The sequence below is a fragment of the Microcaecilia unicolor genome, chromosome 4, assembly GCF_901765095.1.
Source record: "Microcaecilia unicolor chromosome 4, aMicUni1.1, whole genome shotgun sequence".
Classification (NCBI taxonomy): domain Eukaryota; kingdom Metazoa; phylum Chordata; class Amphibia; order Gymnophiona; family Siphonopidae; genus Microcaecilia; species Microcaecilia unicolor.
In genome coordinates this window covers 233,181,857-233,201,707 of record NC_044034.1, presented here as the reverse complement: position 1 = coordinate 233,201,707, position 19,851 = coordinate 233,181,857, and the positions used below count along the sequence as shown (strand labels likewise).

At 40.0% G+C, this 19,851-nt stretch overlaps 1 protein-coding gene across 2 annotated transcripts in view; it reads left to right on the top strand.

Annotated features, from left to right (window-relative positions):
• Positions 1 to 19,851, top strand: part of NEPRO (nucleolus and neural progenitor protein) — a 108,879-nt gene that overhangs the window by 42,146 nt on the left and 46,882 nt on the right. The window contains exon 9 of one of the 2 annotated variants that reach the window (XM_030201324.1): positions 16,007 to 16,667. The exons of the other annotated variant lie outside the window; for it this stretch is intronic. Coding sequence (XP_030057184.1) covers positions 16,007 to 16,385 — 379 coding nt within the window. The 3' untranslated portion in view covers positions 16,386 to 16,667. Of the gene's footprint in view, positions 1 to 16,006; positions 16,668 to 19,851 lie in introns of those variants that run through there. 2 annotated transcript variants of the gene reach the window in all.

Sequence of the window (19,851 nt, the reverse complement as noted above, 5' to 3'; positions counted from 1 at the left end):
ATGGTTTTTATTCTGTTTTGAAGCAGAATTGAAAACGGCAAAACCAACCAATAATTGGGAATTGAATTAGCTTAAATCCAGTTACTTTTACCACATGTAAGTCTGTTACTGCCAAAGAACCACCCAAACCCATCACATTCCAAGGTTTTACTTCATCCACAATTTGAAGTTTTCAGTACAATAGCCACCTCCCCCCCTCCCCCCCCCCAAAAAAAAACATCACATCTTACTTCTTCTTGTGATCATTTCATTAAAAGATTGTCCAACCTGCTCAGCTTCCTAGTCCCCCAGAAGTGTAGGTGTGGATAGCTCCAAGGCAAAGAAGTACAAATCTTCAAAGCAAGGTGCCTCTGTATTTTTACTTTTCTGGAGGCAGCTATACTGTTCATTAATTCTTTAATTTTGGTGCATACCGTTCTTTTGTCTGCCTGTGTATAGCAGTTGGCATTATAGCATGATATAGTGAGGCAGAACAATAGACAATACTAGTCAGAAAATGTTAGCACTTGAACAGAGACTTGAAAGTGTATCTTGACACAAGTTGTTGCCTTTGCATGTCCTACCTAATCAAGCCTTGCATGGGCATTCAGAAAATCACCATGACCTGCTTAATAGAAACTTTCTTATAAGGCCAAACTAATGGCTAAGGCTTACCCTAGTCTTGAGGAAGCATGTGAGGAAAGTCAAAACTGGGGGCCATTATAGTTTACTGTTTATGCCAACATATCCAAAAGAAAATCAAAATTCTTGGAGAAGTGCCTTTAGTCATGATAGTTTCACCCCTAATGTAAGTCACACTGAACAGTTGTTAGTAAAATTACTCATAGTTGACCGTAAACCATCTGTGGGTGCGTCTGTATCAGAGAATTTCATATGTTTAATAGTTGACACCACAGGAAAGGGTTATGCATGATAGTCTCCTTGGACACTTGACCAAACTAAAGTTTGACATTGTGTACTGCAGAGAAAGGTCATATGGAAGCAGAAGTAGCGTGTAAGTACATAAACCAAGCAGTGTAGAATAGGGTGCTTGAGCTAAACAAGAATGCTTTTTGTGTACCTTGTGGAGTCACACACTCAATCTGGTATGGACAGATGCTGTAGAATCTTCGGGTCAGATTTTTTAAAATTTTGATTTTTAACATTTTTTAGCTACTATATAACCTTTTCAGCTTGCTTGTGATACAGTGGTTGATTCTTTATGAATATATAAAGCACCTATTAAAGCCCATCTTAGCAACTCATAATAATATAGTAAATGATAGCAGATAAAGACCTGTGCGGTCCATCCAGTCTGCCCAAAAACTCGATGGCTGTCTTGCAGGAATATTGCTTTCAGATGGCAGACTTATTTGAAGAATTTGAATGCACTGACTATACTGTGGAGAAAATAGATGGCGAGACAGCAGCTACATCACTGAGTCTGAATAGGGAAATCAGTTCCTAGTGTTTCATTGTGTCAGCAATTATTTAATACGGTTTTCTGTTCCAAGTAGGCAATGTCACAGTAAATTGTCAGAGCCCTAAAGTTTCTGTTGAAACAGTGAAATGTTAAGAATTATTAGGAAAGGAATGGAAACCAAAGAATGAGAATGTTATAATGCCTTTGCAACGCTCCATGGTGCGACCATACCTCGAATACTGTGTGCAGTTCTGGTCGCCACATCTCAAAAAAGATATAGCAGAATTAGAAAAGGTACAGAGATGGGGGGGATGGGACGACTTCCCTATGAGAAAAGGCTAAAGCAGTTAAGGCTTTTCAGCTTGAAAATGAGACGGCTGAGGGGAGATTTTATATAAAATACTGAGAGAAGTGCAATGGGTAACATAGTAACATAGTAACATAGTAGATAAGTACATAAGTACATAAGTAGTGCCATACTGGGAAAGACCAAAGGTCCATCTAGCCCAGCATCCTGTCACCGACAGTGGCCAATCCAGGTCAAGGGCACCTGGCACGCTCCCCAAACGTAAAAACATTCCAGACAAGTTATACCTAAAAATGCGGAATTTTTCCAAGTCCATTTAATAGCGGTCTATGGACTTGTCCTTTAGGAATCTATCTAACCCCTTTTTAAACTCCGTCAAGCTAACCGCCCGTACCACGTTCTCCGGCAACGAATTCCAGAGTCTAATTACACGTTGGGTGAAGAAAAATTTTCTCCGATTCGTTTTAAATTTACCACACTGTAGCTTCAACTCATGCCCTCTAGTCCTAGTATTTTTGGATAGCGTGAACAGTCGCTTCACATCCACCCGATCCATTCCACTCATTATTTTATACACTTCTATCATATCTCCCCTCAGCCGTCTCTTCTCCAAGCTGAAAAGCCCTAGCCTTCTCAGCCTCTCTTCATAGGAAAGTCGTCCCATCCCCACTATCATTTTCGTCGCCCTTCGCTGTACCTTTTCCAATTCTACTATATCTTTTTTGAGATACGGAGACCAGTACTGAACACAATACTCCAGGTGCGGTCGCACCATGGAGCGATACAACGGCATTATAACATCCGCACACCTGGACTCCATACCCTTCCTAATAACACCCAACATTCTATTCGCTTTCCTAGCCGCAGCAGCACACTGAGCAGAAGGTTTCAGCGTATCATCGACGACGACACCCAGATCCCTTTCTTGATCCGTAACTCCTAACGGCAGATGACGGCAGAAAAAGACCTGCGTGGTCCATTGAAGAAAAGGTTGCCGCCACTTTTGTAGAGAAGGCTAGACGATATTTAATATAAACAGTGTATTTACAATTTTTCTGCATAGCTCAATGGGCTATTGCAGGAAGCATTTTTTGATAAGCAATATACAAGCCAGAATGAATGATCAAAACAAAGCAATGTAAAGCAAAGAAATCAGAATGCTATATGCAGAGAGAGAAATCTATATACAGACAAAGACAAATTCAAAATGCTTACTTATTTCTTTGTTCCCTCTCCTTATAATCTTCTCCTGATATCACGTGCTTGCAGGCTGTATGCAGGCAGGCTGTAACATACCATAAATCCTACAGCAGAACATATGCTGCATCTGGTTCCCATTATCCCACAGACTTTCTGGAGCCTGCCTTTGGCTGATGCGGGCCTCATGTCTCAGGAGATTTAGTTTAGTGTTGAAACAGCTTGTTCTGCATGATCTTTGAAGCTTTCCACTTCTATTATTTTATACTTTTATTCAACATTTTTATGCTTTTATTCAACATCCTCCCTTTGAGGACTGATATTCCAGGCCTCAACACATCTGTTTCAGCTCCAGTCTGTTTCCTTACCTCCCTTCTAAATCTCCTCCCCCTTGTTATTTATGATATGCTGTGCCTGCAAGCTCTGCCTTCTCATCATCTTTATACATCTTTCAATATTTTTGCTGACATATTAACGTTCTATTCATTCCTGATTTCAGTTACCATTATCATTTTAAAAGCATCCTGGCACATCTTTGCAAACATGCTAATACATGTTGCATTAAACAGATTCAATTGTACTAGGGTACAAAATTTATATTTCTTTTGAATACAGACAGTGAGTTTCATCAAAGGGAAGTACACTGTCATTCTTATGTTTCATATAAGAACAATTATAAGGATAATGCCCAATTGCATTAGTTAATATGGCATTAAAAATTACACAAATTAAAAGCATAACATTCATTGAATCAGTTGTTACAACATTCTGCGTGTAAGTGCACTTTATCGGGGGAATGTGTTCAGTTGTCATACTATTAATCAGACACCAACATGATGTCTGTGGGTACTTGTCCATAAGCAAGGCTTGCTTATAAATAGTCTCATTTGTCCAATGAAGGTTTTCATCATCTCTTACACAGGTATTATTGGGATAACAGACATGATTTTATCATTGTAGTCCCATATATCATAGTTGGCAAGGACAAGGATGATGTCAGTCAGTGGGCACATATGATACAATCAGTCAAATTCAACATCTTGGCCACTGTAACAAGTCTATTATCATATGTGTTCATTGTCCATTAACAAACAACAACAGTCCAATACCATCATGTTTAGGGACATGATGTTTGTTTATTCTTTGTCCATTTCAATGTTATTAATTCGTCGAATATCTGCTAAATGTATCCAAGAAGTATGACCTTCCAGACGGGCAGAGGTCTGAGTAAGGGCCGTGATAGCAAAAGGCCCTACATACACAGGATCCTTCCATGTTTTATGTGTAAAGTTCTTTCGTAGCACTAGGTCACCTACTTTAAAAGCACAAACATCATTAGTAGTTCCTGCCTGTGATACTACATTTGTTCGGATCATATCACTTGTCAGGTTTAACATAGGTTGTAGCTTTTGCCAGTACTGAGCTGTGCTATCAGTACTTGCTGTCTGCATCGGGAAGAAATGACGTCCTGTCTGAATTTGGAATGGGGTCAATTTAGTACGCCCATTAGGTTGGGCCCTTATAACCATCAAAGCTAATGGTAACAAATCAAGCCAGGTATATGGTTTACCTGCTGTTTCCTTGTTTAAAGCCTTCAGTAATACTCTCAATTTAGTTTTTAAAATACCATTGTAGCGTTCCACCAAACCATTGGAGGTGGGGCGATACACTGATACTTTTCTGTGTGTTAAACCCATAATCGTTGCCATTTCTTTCAAAACACTGTTATTAAAATGTGTCCCGTTATCAGAAATTATTCTAAATGGACACCCATGTCTTGGCATAATATGAGTTACCAGGCATTGTACCACTTCATGTGCTGTCTCCCTTTTACATGGAAATGCTTCTACCCACCTTGAGAAAGCATCCACCCAAACTAACAAATACCTTTTTCCCTGCACTGGAACAATCATATCAGTGAAATCCATATACCATTCTTTTGCTGGGCCTTCTGGTATTGGAAGTGTCCCAGGTGATATTTTAGGACCTCGCTTAGGTATGTTAATATTGCATACCATGCAATTCTGCACAACCTGTTGAACCAAGTTATCAATTTTCAAAGTCCAAAACCTTTGTTCAAACTGTTGTCTCATTGTTTCCTTATTCCAATGCATGGTTGCATGCCAACCAGCCAATACCTTAATCGCCTGGCTCATTGGCATACAAGGTAATCCTTCTTCTGCATTAAACCATTCACTTCCCAATTTCATACATCCTCTCTTCAACCATTTTTCACTTTCCTGTCCCTCTGGCTGCCACATTTCAATCTTATCTACATTCGTAAGTGGCCCTTCCTGTGTCTGTCTAGTATTATACAAAATCTTTTCACTTTGCTTAACCACCTCCGTTGCTGCTGCATCAGCCATTGCATTACCTAGTGCTTCAAAGGTTGGCTTTTCAGTGTGGGCCGGGGTCCACACAACTGCAGTTTTTCTACCTTCACGTTCCCTTCTTGCCAAAATTTCAAACAGCAATTTCCAATATGTGTAATGTTGTAGATTTTTACCTGCACTGGTTATCATCCCCCTACGCTGCCATTTTAATATATGATACTGTAGTGAACTTGCAACGTAACCACTATCAGTATATATAGTGACATTTTGAGTCATATCAGTGTGTTGTAAGGCCGTAATAACGGCTAAAAGTTCAGCATGCTGTGCAGTATGATCAGGAGGGGTTTTATATTGTACTTGCATTATCTTTCTTAGATTCTCATCTACCTGCACGCAGGCAAAGCCTGCAACAGTCCTTTCACAAGCTCCATCTGTAAACCATATTAATCCATCAGATAAGGGTTCAAAAGTAAGACAGTGAAATGTAGGGATTTCTATAGTATCGATCTCACCCTCTTGATCGACAGGAAAAAGCAGATCTATCTTATTTCTCTGTTCTTTAGTTAATGGTATTATTCTTATATCTTGTCCTAAAAGTACTGCTTGATATTTTCCAAATCTAGTGGCTGTCAATGCTGTTTGGCTAGGGCTCAACAGTGTTTTAATCGTGTGGTTGGTATGTATTACAATAGGAACAAAAGGCATTTGTGCTCTCCATTTACCTACTGCAGCCACTATAGCTGTCAGTAACTTTGGTATTTCTTTCATTCCTTTTTCCACATGATTAAAAGAGCCTGACAAAAAAGCTACTGGTGCATTTACTTCATTGTTTTGATTAATCATAGCTGCCCAACTATTTCCCATGTCTTTTACCCACAAATGCACAGGTGATTGGATATCTATTACTGCTAACGGTCCTGGAGATAATAAATCCCTCACAATCTTAGCCAGCACTATTTTATCCTGTTCTTCCAATACAATTAGTGTATTCTTTGGTGTGGCTGCGGGCAGTTTCAAATGTTTATAAAGTCTCATTACTTTTTGTGTATAATTTGGTATCCATTGTCTGCAGTAATTTAACATTCCCAAAACAGCACGTAACTGGGTAACTGTTTGCGGTACCGGAGTTTCATTTAAAATAGATATAACTTCCGGTATAATGACCTTATGTTCTGCTGAAACATTTTGTCCTAAAAAGGTGACAGTAGACTGAGCTATAACACATTTTTCCCTGTTACATTTATATCCTAACTCTCCTAATAACAAAAATAATTTTGTAGTCCAATCTAGGCATTCTGCTTCAGTCTCAGCAGACAGTAGAATATCATCTACATAGACAAACAATGACACCGTGTCAGGCAATTGACTCCTGAAATCCTTTAAATCCATCATTAGTTGTTTTGAGAATACCGATGGACTATCAGTAAAGCCTTGAGGCATCCTAGTCCACCTGTATGCCTCATTCTGTACTATAAATGACGTCAAATCCCTAGACTCTGGATGAAGAGGTATTGAAAAGAATGCATTAGACAAGTCAATAACAGTGTTATATGCATATATATTCTGGGTATGCAAAAGAGTAGCAGGATTTGCACAAATCGGAAATTGATTTTTTGTAACCTCATTTAGCTCTCTTAAATCATGTACTATCCTTACATTGTTTTCCCCTTTCGGGACAGGAAACAATGGGGTATTGTACGGGGATACTGAAGGTTCAATAATACCACATTTCAATAATTTATCAATGTGCTCCAGGGTTTTGGATACTAATTTAGGTCGTATGGGGTAAGGGTCTTGCTTCGGCCCCTTTGCCCCTTCTATTAATTCTATCTTATGGGGTTTTGCATTTATGGCTAGTCCATATGGTGAATCACTTGTACTCCAAATATGTTGTGGTAATTCTTCCATAACCCTTATTTTATTTTCATTATTCAACTGCTGGACCATAGTGAGCAAACTTGGTATTTCTTTATTTCCAAAATCTAAACACAATCCTAATTGAGACAACAAGTCTCTACCACACAAATTTACTGGGCAATCAGGTGCCACTAAAAAGGGTACCACAGCCTCCCTTGAACCGTGCGGTTGGCATTCCAAGCGCACCAGAGTCGGTTCCGTTAGCCTTTTTCTTTGTTCTATCCCCGTAAATCCCACTGTTGTTCTATACTGATTTGAAAGCTTAACTCCCAGTGGTTTTGCACACAACACAGAGGTACTCGCCCCTGTATCTATCAAAAATCTCACAGGAGTTCCATATTTGCCAATTGTCAATGTAATAAAGGGTTCCCTTGTGTCTAATTTGAAAATCATTCCCTCTTCCTGACACGGGTTTGCTTCCAGTCAATAGCATTGGTCTGGAATATTCTGCCAAGTTGGAAAAGCATTTACAGTACCCTGTCTCTGTACTGCAGCCCCTGGTCCCTGTGATTGCATCGCCGGCTGCTGTATTGCAGTCTGCGGGGCACTCACAGGTATCCTTACTACTTGTGGCATTAATCCTTGCTGCGTCTGCATTTGTACTTGGGGCATTCCTGCATTCTGATAACATTCTGAAGCATAGTAACCATATTGCTGACAAATCATATTGTTCAGAGGTTATTAGAGATTTTAAATCACCTCTTTCCCTATTAGCCCTACACACAAAACTAGCTAGGACCGTGACTAATTCAAGCCAGATGATCTCTTAACACTGCAGGAATCTCACTTAAAAAAGAGTCAAACAAAGTTAAATTGCAAAGACATTCCACATAGAGAACTAGAAACAGAATAACACATATTTTAAAATAAACAGAGATCAGAATTCCCTATAAGACAAAGAACTTATTTAAATCTAATCTAAAACAATCTTTTAAAAGGAACAAAAAAAAATTTCAGTTCTTCCTGACCTTTTTAACCTGTAAAGCCAGACACCCGAGAAATCAAAAACAGATGACATTCCTCAACCTTCAGGCTGAACAAAAGGTTGCTTTTCCCGCTCTTGCTGTATTTTTTCAAACGATCCATACTGAGACCAGCTCAAAAAAGAATCTTTTGCATCATACCATTTCTCATGTATTTTTTCAATCTGTTTTTTTTCTAATGGGAATAATTCTATGACATGCTGCAAAGGGGAGCATTTTTTTGAACTATCTAAATCTAAATACATAGCATATACAGGAGGCTTTTCTTTCTTATCTGCCCCTTTCCCTTTCATTGTATTCTGACTATTACAATTTCTCCTATAAAGCCACAATCTACAAAAATATACTACTGCACCTAAACCAAGAAAATATACAAAACAGAAAACTACAAAGCTAAACAAATATACATAAGTCCACAATGTAAGCTTACTCACGCGTCTTCTTATTTCTCTTTAGCAAGCTCAGGAGTCGTAGCCTGTATGTTCACGTCAGTAGGTTGATCACGTCCACTTCAGTGGTACACAGTAATCAGGCGTAAACAACGCTTGCTCTCTCAAAATCCTGTAAAAAACTTCATTAACAACACACACTTAATTTGTTCTTCGTCTCGCCTTCTCTTTTCCGTTTGCGGCCTACTCCTGGCTGGCTCGCCACTTTGAAGAAAAGGTTGCCGCCACTTTTGTAGAGAAGGCTAGACGATATTTAATATAAACAGTGTATTTACAATTTTTCTGCATAGCTCAATGGGCTATTGCAGGAAGCATTTTTTGATAAGCAATATACAAGCCAGAATGAATGATCAAAACAAAGCAATGTAAAGCAAAGAAATCAGAATGCTATATGCAGAGAGAGAAATCTATATACAGACAAAGACAAATTCAAAATGCTTACTTATTTCTTTGTTCCCTCTCCTTATAATCTTCTCCTGATATCACGTGCTTGCAGGCTGTATGCAGGCAGGCTGTAACATACCATAAATCCTACAGCAGAACATATGCTGCATCTGGTTCCCATTATCCCACAGACTTTCTGGAGCCTGCCTTTGGCTGATGTGGGCCTCATGTCTCAGGAGATTTAGTTTAGTGTTGAAACAGCTTGTTCTGCATGATCTTTGAAGCTTTCCACTTCTATTATTTTATACTTTTATTCAACATTTTTATGCTTTTATTCAACACCATCCAGTCTGCCCAAGACAAACTCATATGTGTATACCTTACCTTGAATTTGTACCTGTCCTTTTCAGGGCACAGACCTTATAAGTCTGCCCAGCAGTATTTCCCGCCTCCCAACCACCAGTCGCGCCTCCCATCACCGGCTCTGGTACAGACTGTATAAGTCTGCCCTCCCCTATCCTAGCCTCCCAACCACCAACCCCTCTTCCCCTCACCTGCTCCGCCACCCAATTTCAGCTAAGCTTCTGAGGATCCATTCCTTCTGCACAGGATTCCTTTATGCATATCCCACGCATGTTTGAACTCAGTTACCGTTTTCATCTCCACCACCTCCCGCGGGAGGGCATTCCAAGCGTCTACCACCCTCTCTGTGAAAAAATACTTCCTGACATCTTTCTTGAGTCTGCCCCCCTTCAATCTCATTTCATGTCCTCTCGTTCTACCGCCTTCCCATCTCCGGAAAAGATTTGTTTGCGAATTAATACCTTTCAAATATTTGAACGTCTGTATCATATCACCCCTGTTCCTCCTTTCCTCCAGGGTGTACATGTTCAGGTCAGCAAGCCTCTCTTCATACGTCTTGGAACGAAAATCCCATACCATCCTCGTAGCTTTTCTTTGCACCGCTTCCATTTTTTTAACATCCTTCGCAAGATACGGCCTCCAAAACTGAACACAATACTCCAGGTGGGGCCTTACCAACGTCTTAAACAGGGGCATTAAAACCTCCTTTCTTCTGCTGGTCACTCCTCTCTCTATACAGCCTAGCAATCTTCTAGCTACGGCCACCGCCTTGTCGCACTGTTTTGTCGCCTTCAGGTCCTCAGATACTATCACCCCAAGATCCCTCTCCCCGTCCGTGCCTATCAGACTCTCCCCGCCTAACACATACGTCTCCCTTGGATTTCTACTCCCTAAGTGCATCACTTTGCATTTCTTCGCATTGAATTTTAATTGCCAAACGTTAGACCATTCTTCTAGCTTCTTCAGATCTTTTTTCATGTTTCCCACTCCCTCCGGGGTGTCCACTCTGTTGGAAATCTTGGTGTCAACCGCAAAAAGGCAAACTTTACCTTGTAATCCTTCGGCAATGTCACTCACAAATATATTGAACAGAATCGGTAGACGTGAATTGTTTGTTTACTGTTTCCAAAAGTACTAGGACTAAAGGGCACTCAATGAAGCTACTAAGTCGTACATTTAAAACAAACTGTAGAAAATATTTCTTCACTCAATGTGTAATTAAACTCTGGAATTTGTTGCCAGAGAATTTGGTAAAAGCAGTTAGCAGGGTTTAAAAAAGGTTTGAATCATTTCCTAAAAGAAAAGTCCATAAGCCATTATTAAGATGAGATTTGGAAAAATCCACTGCTTATTTCTAGGATATACAAAAAAAGGGAAAAAAATGGCTAAGCTCTACCTTAGTATTATTGTAGAATACACAAATTCATAAAAGGAGAGCGCATTGACACAACAGGAATATACTATATGTATATATATATATATGTATATGGGACGTCTCATACAGTCACGCGGACACTTGTATGTGTCTGGCTTGTATTGAGCCAATATATTTGTGACTAACACCTAGTGTTTAAATCATTTTTAACTATAACCAATATTTTTCACAGTATCTTTTTTCGGGGATATTCAGAATTTTTAACAGCGCAACCATCCAATCATTTTTCAATATAGTGATGGTGCTGTTTAACTCGTCATAATTCCACCCGTTTTCTTATTACTTTTTAATTAACCAAATCTAAAAGTCTTTATATAGTAAGTTCAAACTTCTCAAATGATGAACTGCAAATCAAATAAATCAAATAAATATAAATATAACTTAGCTTTTAAATAGCTGTATTTAACATTGATTCTCCAACTTCAAACCTCCGCCAACTTGGCCAGGTTTCGAATTTTCTTCATCAGGGAAGAGGTTTGCATCTTAAATATTATTTCGGCATCAAAATAAAATGGCTGTCCAACAATTGGTGTGTCCCTCGCGCTTCACTTATAGAGTCTTGATCAGATCTCCGAGATCAGTGGGCACTGATCTCGGAGATCTGATCAAGACTCTATAAGTGAAGCGCGAGGGACACACCAATTGTTGGATTTAAAGCAACACAAGTGACCCGTAGCTTCCAAAGGAGATTGAGATAAGTTATATACATATTTGTCCTACTTGCATTGCTTTAGTTGACTACAACAGAGTTAAAGGTTTTAAAGACTCAGAACCCCATGAGTGCACATAAAATAACTACAAAAAAAGTGATATGGTCACAGTGAGATATTAAGGCACATATATTTAAAATTGAACACAAGGAATTTCACAGAAAGCAAATTTTGTGCACCATAGGAGGTTGGGGGCAGTCAATGATTATATGTCGTCACAAATATATTGGCTCAATACAAGCCAGACACATACAAGTGTCCGCGTGACTGTATGAGACGTCCCATATACATATATATATATATACATATAGTATATTCCTGTTGTGTCAATGCGCTCTCCTTTTATGAATTTGTGTATTTCTAGGATAAGCAGCATAAAATATATTGTACTGTTCTGGGATCTTGCTAGGTACTTGTGACCTGGATTGGCCACTGTTGGAAACAGGATAATGAGCTTGATGAACCTTCAGTCTGTTCCAGTATGGCAACACTTATATTCTTATGAAAATTCAGATCAGTAGTGTCAGAACATTTAATTTAATTTAGTAATTCATTAATTATCCACTTAATGAAGAGATTCACCCAAGGCAGTATACAGTAGGTACAGTTTAACATAAAACTTCAATTTTAACAACTTGACAATAGTAAAATGGCCAAATATATGCATAAATACAATCAGTGGGGTAAATTTGGAATTCATTGCATGACTGGGAGAACGAGCGATAAGTAAGAGAAAAGAATGCTGCAAAGTTTGATATTGTCTAGTCTTGATTATTGTAATATAGGGTATGTTGGATTGCCAGCTATATGTATGTATTCTTTACAAGTTGTACAAAATTCTACAGTTGTCTCTTTTATGGCCTGTCAAAATATGATCATGTTGCTTTCTTAAGAAAGGGAGCAACATTGATTCCTTAACTACATTGGTTACCATTAGGAGAGTGGATTAGATTCAAACTTTTAGTGTTGACTCATCAAAGTCTATACCAGGATTCATCTCAATAGTTGACTGAACATCTTCACTGGTATAGAACAAGGTAGCCCTTTGCTTGGAGGACTGTCTTCTGTTGGAGGTGCCATGGTTTCAGCTCCTGCGATTGGAATATACACAGAAGAGGATTTACACCATTGCCAGTCCAACAGATTGGAATAAACTGCCGTGAATCTCAGGAGGCAGAAGAACTTGATGGCATTTAAAAGACCACAGAAACAACATTTGTTGTTATAAGCTAACCTTGGAGCATGACTTCATAACCTTTAGAATTATTGATTGACTGATTTTGCCTGTAGTGCTGTATATTGTCAGTGGTTGGTGGGTTTTTTTTGAGTGTGTTTTTTGTATGTTACTGTTGTACTCCACTTTGGGTAAAAGTGGAGTATAAATTCAAATAACTCAATCAAATCATTATCTGACGCATGACTGATTAGATACTTTACTGTGGTGTCTATAAATGCTTGGGATCTCAATTCACTGCAAAAGTGCCACCTCCTTTTAACAAAGCTGAGCGCCTCCATACGGAGGTAGGCTTTATACAGGAAACTCACTTCTTGTAATCTTATGAACAACTGAAGGGCTTATTTCCAAAACCACCTAAGACCATATTTTGGAAATACGCCGTTTCGTTGATTTTGAATAAAAAATTTCCCATACTTCAATTAGCCTCAAAATAATAATAATAATTAAAAAACAACTAATAGTGTAGGGATATTGATCTCAGGCTGTTTAGCCTTTCAAGTTGGAGTACAAAAAGATAAGGAGGGGGTTTCATTCTACTCAAGGTGGAATTAGAACATCAGTTGTATACTTTAGTTCAGTGGTTCACAAACTGTGCCGTAGGATCCCAGTGTGCCACGGCAAACTCACAGGAGTACTGCGGCAATTTTCCCATCCGGGTATTGGTATATATCACATTTATGTTAAATTTGCACGATTAAGATTTAATGGATCAGAAAATACAAATGTAACAAGTTCATTTTTCATTCAGATTTTTTAAAACCAAAGTGTGTTTTGAATGAGAATAAATGCAAAACACCTAAAACCTCACAAAAACACAAGTATTTCAGTATTTTATATTTATTTACACAAAGCATGCTTTCTTCACGTCAACCCCACTGTTCTGTACTGATGGGTTGTTATCCCTTCCTACCAGTTGGTGGAGGTAGATCTGCCAGTGATATCACCGGTATACACTGGGGTGCTCCCTAGAACAATCCAGTATTTTTCTCTACATTCAGCAGTCGGTAGGTGGTGCTGTTGGTGCTCCGGTCCCTGGCCTAGCTCCCCACTCTACTGGCTGTGACCACACAGCATTGTCGAGCCTAACTACTGCTCCCAGATTCACAGTCTTAGACCATACCTGGCTGAGCATGGAGCTTCGTTCTGCAACCCCCAGTCGCACTTAGTGCCACTGTGTGAGGCCCCAGTATTTTAGGATTTCTGCAGCAAGACCTGGATCAGGGACTGGCTATGAGCTCCCCGAGGGTTCATGTCGCTGCTCTGTCCAGTTTTCAGGGAAAAGTGAAGAGCACTTCTCTGGCCCTGCATAGAGAGGTGGCCCAGTTACTTATTGGGGTGGTGCATCTGCATCCCCACTTCATCCTTCCTTTCCTTCATGGGACCTAAATCAGGTCCTCTGTGCCATGTCATAGGCTTCCTGGTGACAGTGTTCCTGGTGGCTATAACCTGAGCCCATAGGGTCTCTGACCTGCAGGTCAAGACCCATATTTTTCCTTTTATGGAGGACTTGGTATCCTTGCATACCGTCCCCTCCTTTTTGCCGAAGGTAGTGTCTCCATTCTGTGTGAATTAGGAAGTCTGCTTGCCCTCCTGTGAACTTGATGCTGCACAAGCTAGATGTCCACAGGACACTTCTCCAGTACCTGAACCTCTTTGTGTTTTTCCATGGCCCTCAGAAAGGCCAGGTAGCCTCTAAGGCCTGCATTGTGAGGCAGATTAAGGTGGCCTTTGAGTTTGCTTACATATGCAAGAACCGTCCAGTGCCTCAGAGGCCGAAGGCCTACTCTTTTGGGGCCCAGGTTGCTTCCTGGGCAGAGGCCTGGGTGGTGGCCCCTGAGGAGATTTGCAAGATGGCGACTTCTTCATCACTCCATTCCTTTGCTAAAGACTACAGATGGGATGTGTTGGCCAGCGTCCACTTGGACTTTGGCAGAGCTGTCATTTGGGGGGGGCCTTATCTTCCAGTAAATCTGCTTTGGTACATCCCATCAATGTAGAACAGTGGAGCTGATGCAAAGAAAGGAGAAATTGTGTTTTACTTGATAATTTTCTTTCCTTTAGTCAGCTACACTGTTCTACAACCTGCCCTTGGGAGACCTTGGCTCTGGGTTCTAGGTGTGCTCTTTGATTCCTTGTCAGTTCCTTTAATTTTTTTTTTCTTTTCTGATTGGCAGCAATGTGGGATTCCCATGATATTTCTGTATCCTGGTATATGCAGGGTAATGAGTTCCAATCTGGTGTTTTGCTCACTTGATTATCATTGCAGCTGCAGTGTTTGATGGGGCATGAGTGCATTATAAAAGAGAAACTTATGCTGCTTAGGTAGATGCATACTGGATTGTTCCAAGGAGCATCCTAGCTTATACCAGTGATGTCACTGGTAGAATTCAGTTTTCTCTACCTCCACCTGCTAGTAAGAAGGGATTAGTACAGAACAGTGTAACTCACTAAAGGAAAGAAAATTATCAGGTAAATCATAATTTCTCCTTTTCTGAAGTGACCACAAAAGTGCCCTTTGTGTTAGTAAACTTTATGTAAATTTCATATTAATGTGAATTTTGCTATAACAGATGTGTAAAGAAGGATTAGCATACCATTTTTTGTGGAAGCAAAATTAACCACACATCTCTAAGGGTTTTGTTTTTTTTTGGGGGGGGGGGGGGGGGTTAATTAGGCTGTCAATTTTTCTATTTCTCCTAATGGCCATGCGCTAATGTTGCCTTTAGTGCATGGCCATTAAAACGAATTACCGCATGAGCACTTACTGACACTTATTTTGTAGGGCCGCGGTAATGTAATTGTGCTGAGTAGCACAGTAATACCTACTCTCTAACTCTAGACAAACCCTCTCCAATGAAAGTTAAATATTTTTTTAGTGTGTGCTGATTTGGAATTTACCACAGGACACTTGAGCGTGTCCTGCAGTAAACTACTCTATGCTGCGGTAAGTGCCCCCAGACATCTGGACAGACATTCTTGACCCCCTATGTATAATTTCTTTCAACATTCTATTGGAAAGAATGAAGAACTGCAGATAGTTGTGACCAGAGTTGGCTTTTATCAAATAGTGAACACATTTGAGGTTGAATAGCTCATAACAAAGATCAAATAATGAACTTCTGTTCTGAAATTACTTCTCCAATAAAATTCCTTTGAAAAATATTGATGAGCAGTGCAGGATATCCTATTCAAACTTTTTAGATAGTTCTTGAAGTCTCTCTTTTGGTGTTACTCAAGTGAGATTTGATATTATATAATTGTTTCAGCTTTCTATTTTCTATTTTTAAAGCTTGGAAAGGAAGCTGAGATGTGTTAAAGCGTCTGTAATGAAGTTCCTGCAACACAGATTACGAAGAGTTTGTCGGCAAACTTGTGACTTCAGGATCCAGAGTGTTTTAAAGCTGCCCCAGAAAAGAAAGATCCAAATGCAGGAGAAATCCAGAGCCAGAATTTCAACACCCAGCAAGACTTACTGCTTTCAGCACATCGGTGCAGACATTTCAGAAAGCACTGATGGTGCTCATTTACAGAGCAGTTTCCAGCTCTTGGAATCCTCACACAAAAGTCTTAATACCTGTGTCACAGCAAAGCCCCTTGCAGAGACAAGTTTGGTGGAAGATGTGAATAGAGATGAGATTGATTATATATTTGCCTCAGTGGGCGTTTGATAAAGACAGTATTTGTGATAGGATTTAATGGTTGGTTGATTGTTTTTTTTTTAATCTTTTTAAGATTATCAGGTTGGTTATGCTTCTTGAGGAGGAGCAAGAGAAAGATGTGTGATACAATTGCACTAAAATAATAGAATATCATAGCTGTCAGGGCTCTTCAGATGAAGAAAGAATATTACATTTACTGTGCTAGAACATTTTTAGAATGATTTTATAAAATTATGATTAATGTATGGTGTTGCACTGTTGTCTAAATATTAAAATTGATATTTTTCAAGGTTTTTTTTTCCCAAGTTTTGTGGTACATATAACCAGCTTTGTGAGAGATGTTTGACCTTAATGTCCATTCGATGGGGCCCACCACTACTTTCCACTTAAGCTATCTGTGTGAAATAGCCCTTTTCATTTTCACTTGTCATAGTGGTTAAGAGGGAGACCCTTGATTCTGTAGCCACAGGCTTTGTCCAAAATTGTGGAAAGTTTGAGAGAATTTGATTTGAGCCTGCAAAAATGGTGAAAGGTTTGAGAGAATTTGATTTGGGCTTGCCTTTCCAGCCATTGTAACACAAAATAACACTCATTACAGATGCATCCACTTTGGGCTTGGGAGCCTACATACAATCCTTAAATCAACATGCTGGAACTGAGAGCTATCTTCAGCGCTTTCAGAATATTTAAGAAAATCATGTTGGGACAGAAAGGCTTCATTCAAACGGGAAATAAAGCGGCAATATATCATCAACCAAAGTGGAACAGGATCCTTTGCTGAAATCAAGGAAACACAAAACATCTGGAATTGAGCAGTCAGGTGAGGGATGCAATTGTCAACAGATAAGCTAAATATAGTGGCCAGTTCCTGATACCTAATGAGTGTCTGGAACATTCTAAAGGCTGGCAAATATTGGTTGGTGAACAAAATTATACTGATACAAACAATCAGGTTGTAATGTATTAGATCAACAATCAAAGAGGAACAGGGCATATTGCCTGCACTGGGACCAAATGTCAGAGTGTGGAACTGAGCCATTTCTCACGGAATGACCCTCGGGCCACTTATGTTGCAACTACACAGGGGATTGGATGAGGAGTTGGCTCAGAGCATATTTTGAGAGTGGAGCACACCCTTGATAAAACTTTTAGCCATTCCTCAGAACAAAAAGATACGACAGTTCTGTTCCAGGATAGGGACACATGGCAAACTAGCCTTGAATGCCTTCATCCCAGATTGGGGGGGAAAAGTCTTCTGTATGTGTATCCCAAGAGAAGTCAGGAAAGCAATATGGTAAAATTGGGGGACAAGACATTTTTATATTTGTTAGTGATAGGAGAAAGTGCAAAAGTGGCAGTGTGAGACTCAAAGGTGAAAGGGTGGGGGGGGGGCATGTAGAAGCTGATAAAGATAAGGTGGAATTGCTCAACAATTTTTTTGTTACATTTGTACCCCGCGCTTTCCCACTCATGGCAGGCTCAATGCGGCTTACATGGGGCAATGGAGAGTTAAGTGACTTGCCCAGAGTCACAAGGAGAGCTGCCTGTGCCGGGAATCGAACTCAGTTCCTCAGGACCAAAGTCCACCACCCTAACCACTAGGCCACTCCTCCACTCCAGTTCATGAGGAGCTGGCTAAAGTAAAGTTGGACAAAGCAATGGGGCTGGATGGCATACATCCAAGGTTACTGGAGGAACTTAGGGAATCTCTGGCAGCTCCACTTCCTTAGCCTTTTAAATGGTTCTTTAGGGTCGGGAGTGGTCTGTAGGGCTAGAGAAGAACAGATGTGGTCCCTCCACAAAAGCAGAAGTAAGAGGTTGGAAACTACAGACCTATAATTCTGACTTCTGTGGTAAGTAAATTAATGGAAACGCTTTTAAAATAGAAAATAGGCACCTCTGATAGTTTTGATAACATAAGGAAGGACCTAGCAAAGCTTGAGGAATGGTCCAGAATCTGGCAGCTAAGATTTAATGCTAAAAAAATAGTGTCATGCACTTGGTCTGCAATAACCTGAGGGAATGGTACAGTTGAAGGGGTGAAGAACTTTTGTGCACAAAAGAGGAGCGGGACTTAGTTATGATTGTATGTGATGATTTTAAGGTGGCCAACCAGGTAGAAAAGGCAACCGCGAAAGCTAAAAGGGTGCTTGGGTGCATAGTAAGAGGAACGGCCAGTAGGAAAAAGAAGGTGATGATGCCCCGGTATAAAACTCTGGTGAGACTTCATTTAGAATATTGTGTACAGTTCTGGAGACTGCTTCTTCAAAAGGATATAAGCAGAATGGAGTCAGTCCAGTGAGTGGCTACTAAAATAGTCAGTGGTCTTAGTAATAAAGCATTTAAATACCTGTGTGACACAAATGTACAGGAGGCACGTCTCTTTCAATTGAAAGGAGGCTCTGGAATGAAGGGGCATAGGATTAAGGTGAAAGGAGACAGACTCAAAAAGTAACCTGAGAAAATACTTCTTCATGGAAAGGGTAGTGAATTTGTGGAACAACTTCCCAGTGGAGGTGGAGGAGACTAAAACTGTATCTGAATTTAAGAAAGATTAGGGACAAGTAAATAGGATCTCTAAGAGAAGGGAGGGTGGATGGCATGGATGGGCAGACTGGATGGGTCTTTATACTACTACTACTACTATTTAGCATTTCTATAGCGCTACAAAGCGTACGCAGCGCTGCACAAACATAGAAGAAAGACAGTCCCTGCTCAAAGAGCTTACAATCTAGTAGACAAAATAAAGCAAACAAATCAATTAATGTGTAGAGAGGAGGGTAGGTGGAGGCGAGTGGAGACAAGTGGTTATGAGTCAAAAGCAATGTTAAAGAGATGGGCTTTAAGTCTAGATTTAAAGGTGGCCAAGGATGGGGCAAGACGTAGGGGCTCAGGAAGTCTATTCCAGGCGTAGGGCGCAGCAAGACAGAAGGAGCGAAATCTGGAGTTGGCAGTAGTGGAGAAGGGGACAGATAAGAAGGATTTATCCATGGAGCGGAGTGCACAGGAAGGGGTGTAGGGAAGGACAAGTGTGGAGAGATACTGGGGAGCAGCAGAGTGAGTACATTTATAGGTTAGTAGAAGAAGTTTGAACAAGATGCGAAAACGTGACCTGTATTGGTTACTGTCAGAGATAAGATGGTGAGTTCCACGAACGTCTGACAATGCTTATCTGCCTTCATTTTTCTCTGTTTTTAATGTTTTATTAAGAAGGCCTGGGGAATTAAATATTTTGTTTCATGCAGATCTCTTTTGCTTAAACATAAATGGGCTTATAAGCCCCTAATGCAATCCATTGGTTTTCTTATATTTTATTCCTGTGATGACTTATCCTATGCCAAAACTAAAAACCCTTACCTCTATTTGGTCGATGAAATAGGAATACTATCCACCCTAAAAAGTTGTTTTGTGGCTGTACATGAGGAATTGTGGTATTGAATAAATAAGTGTATGTTTGTGTCCCTTGTCATGCATC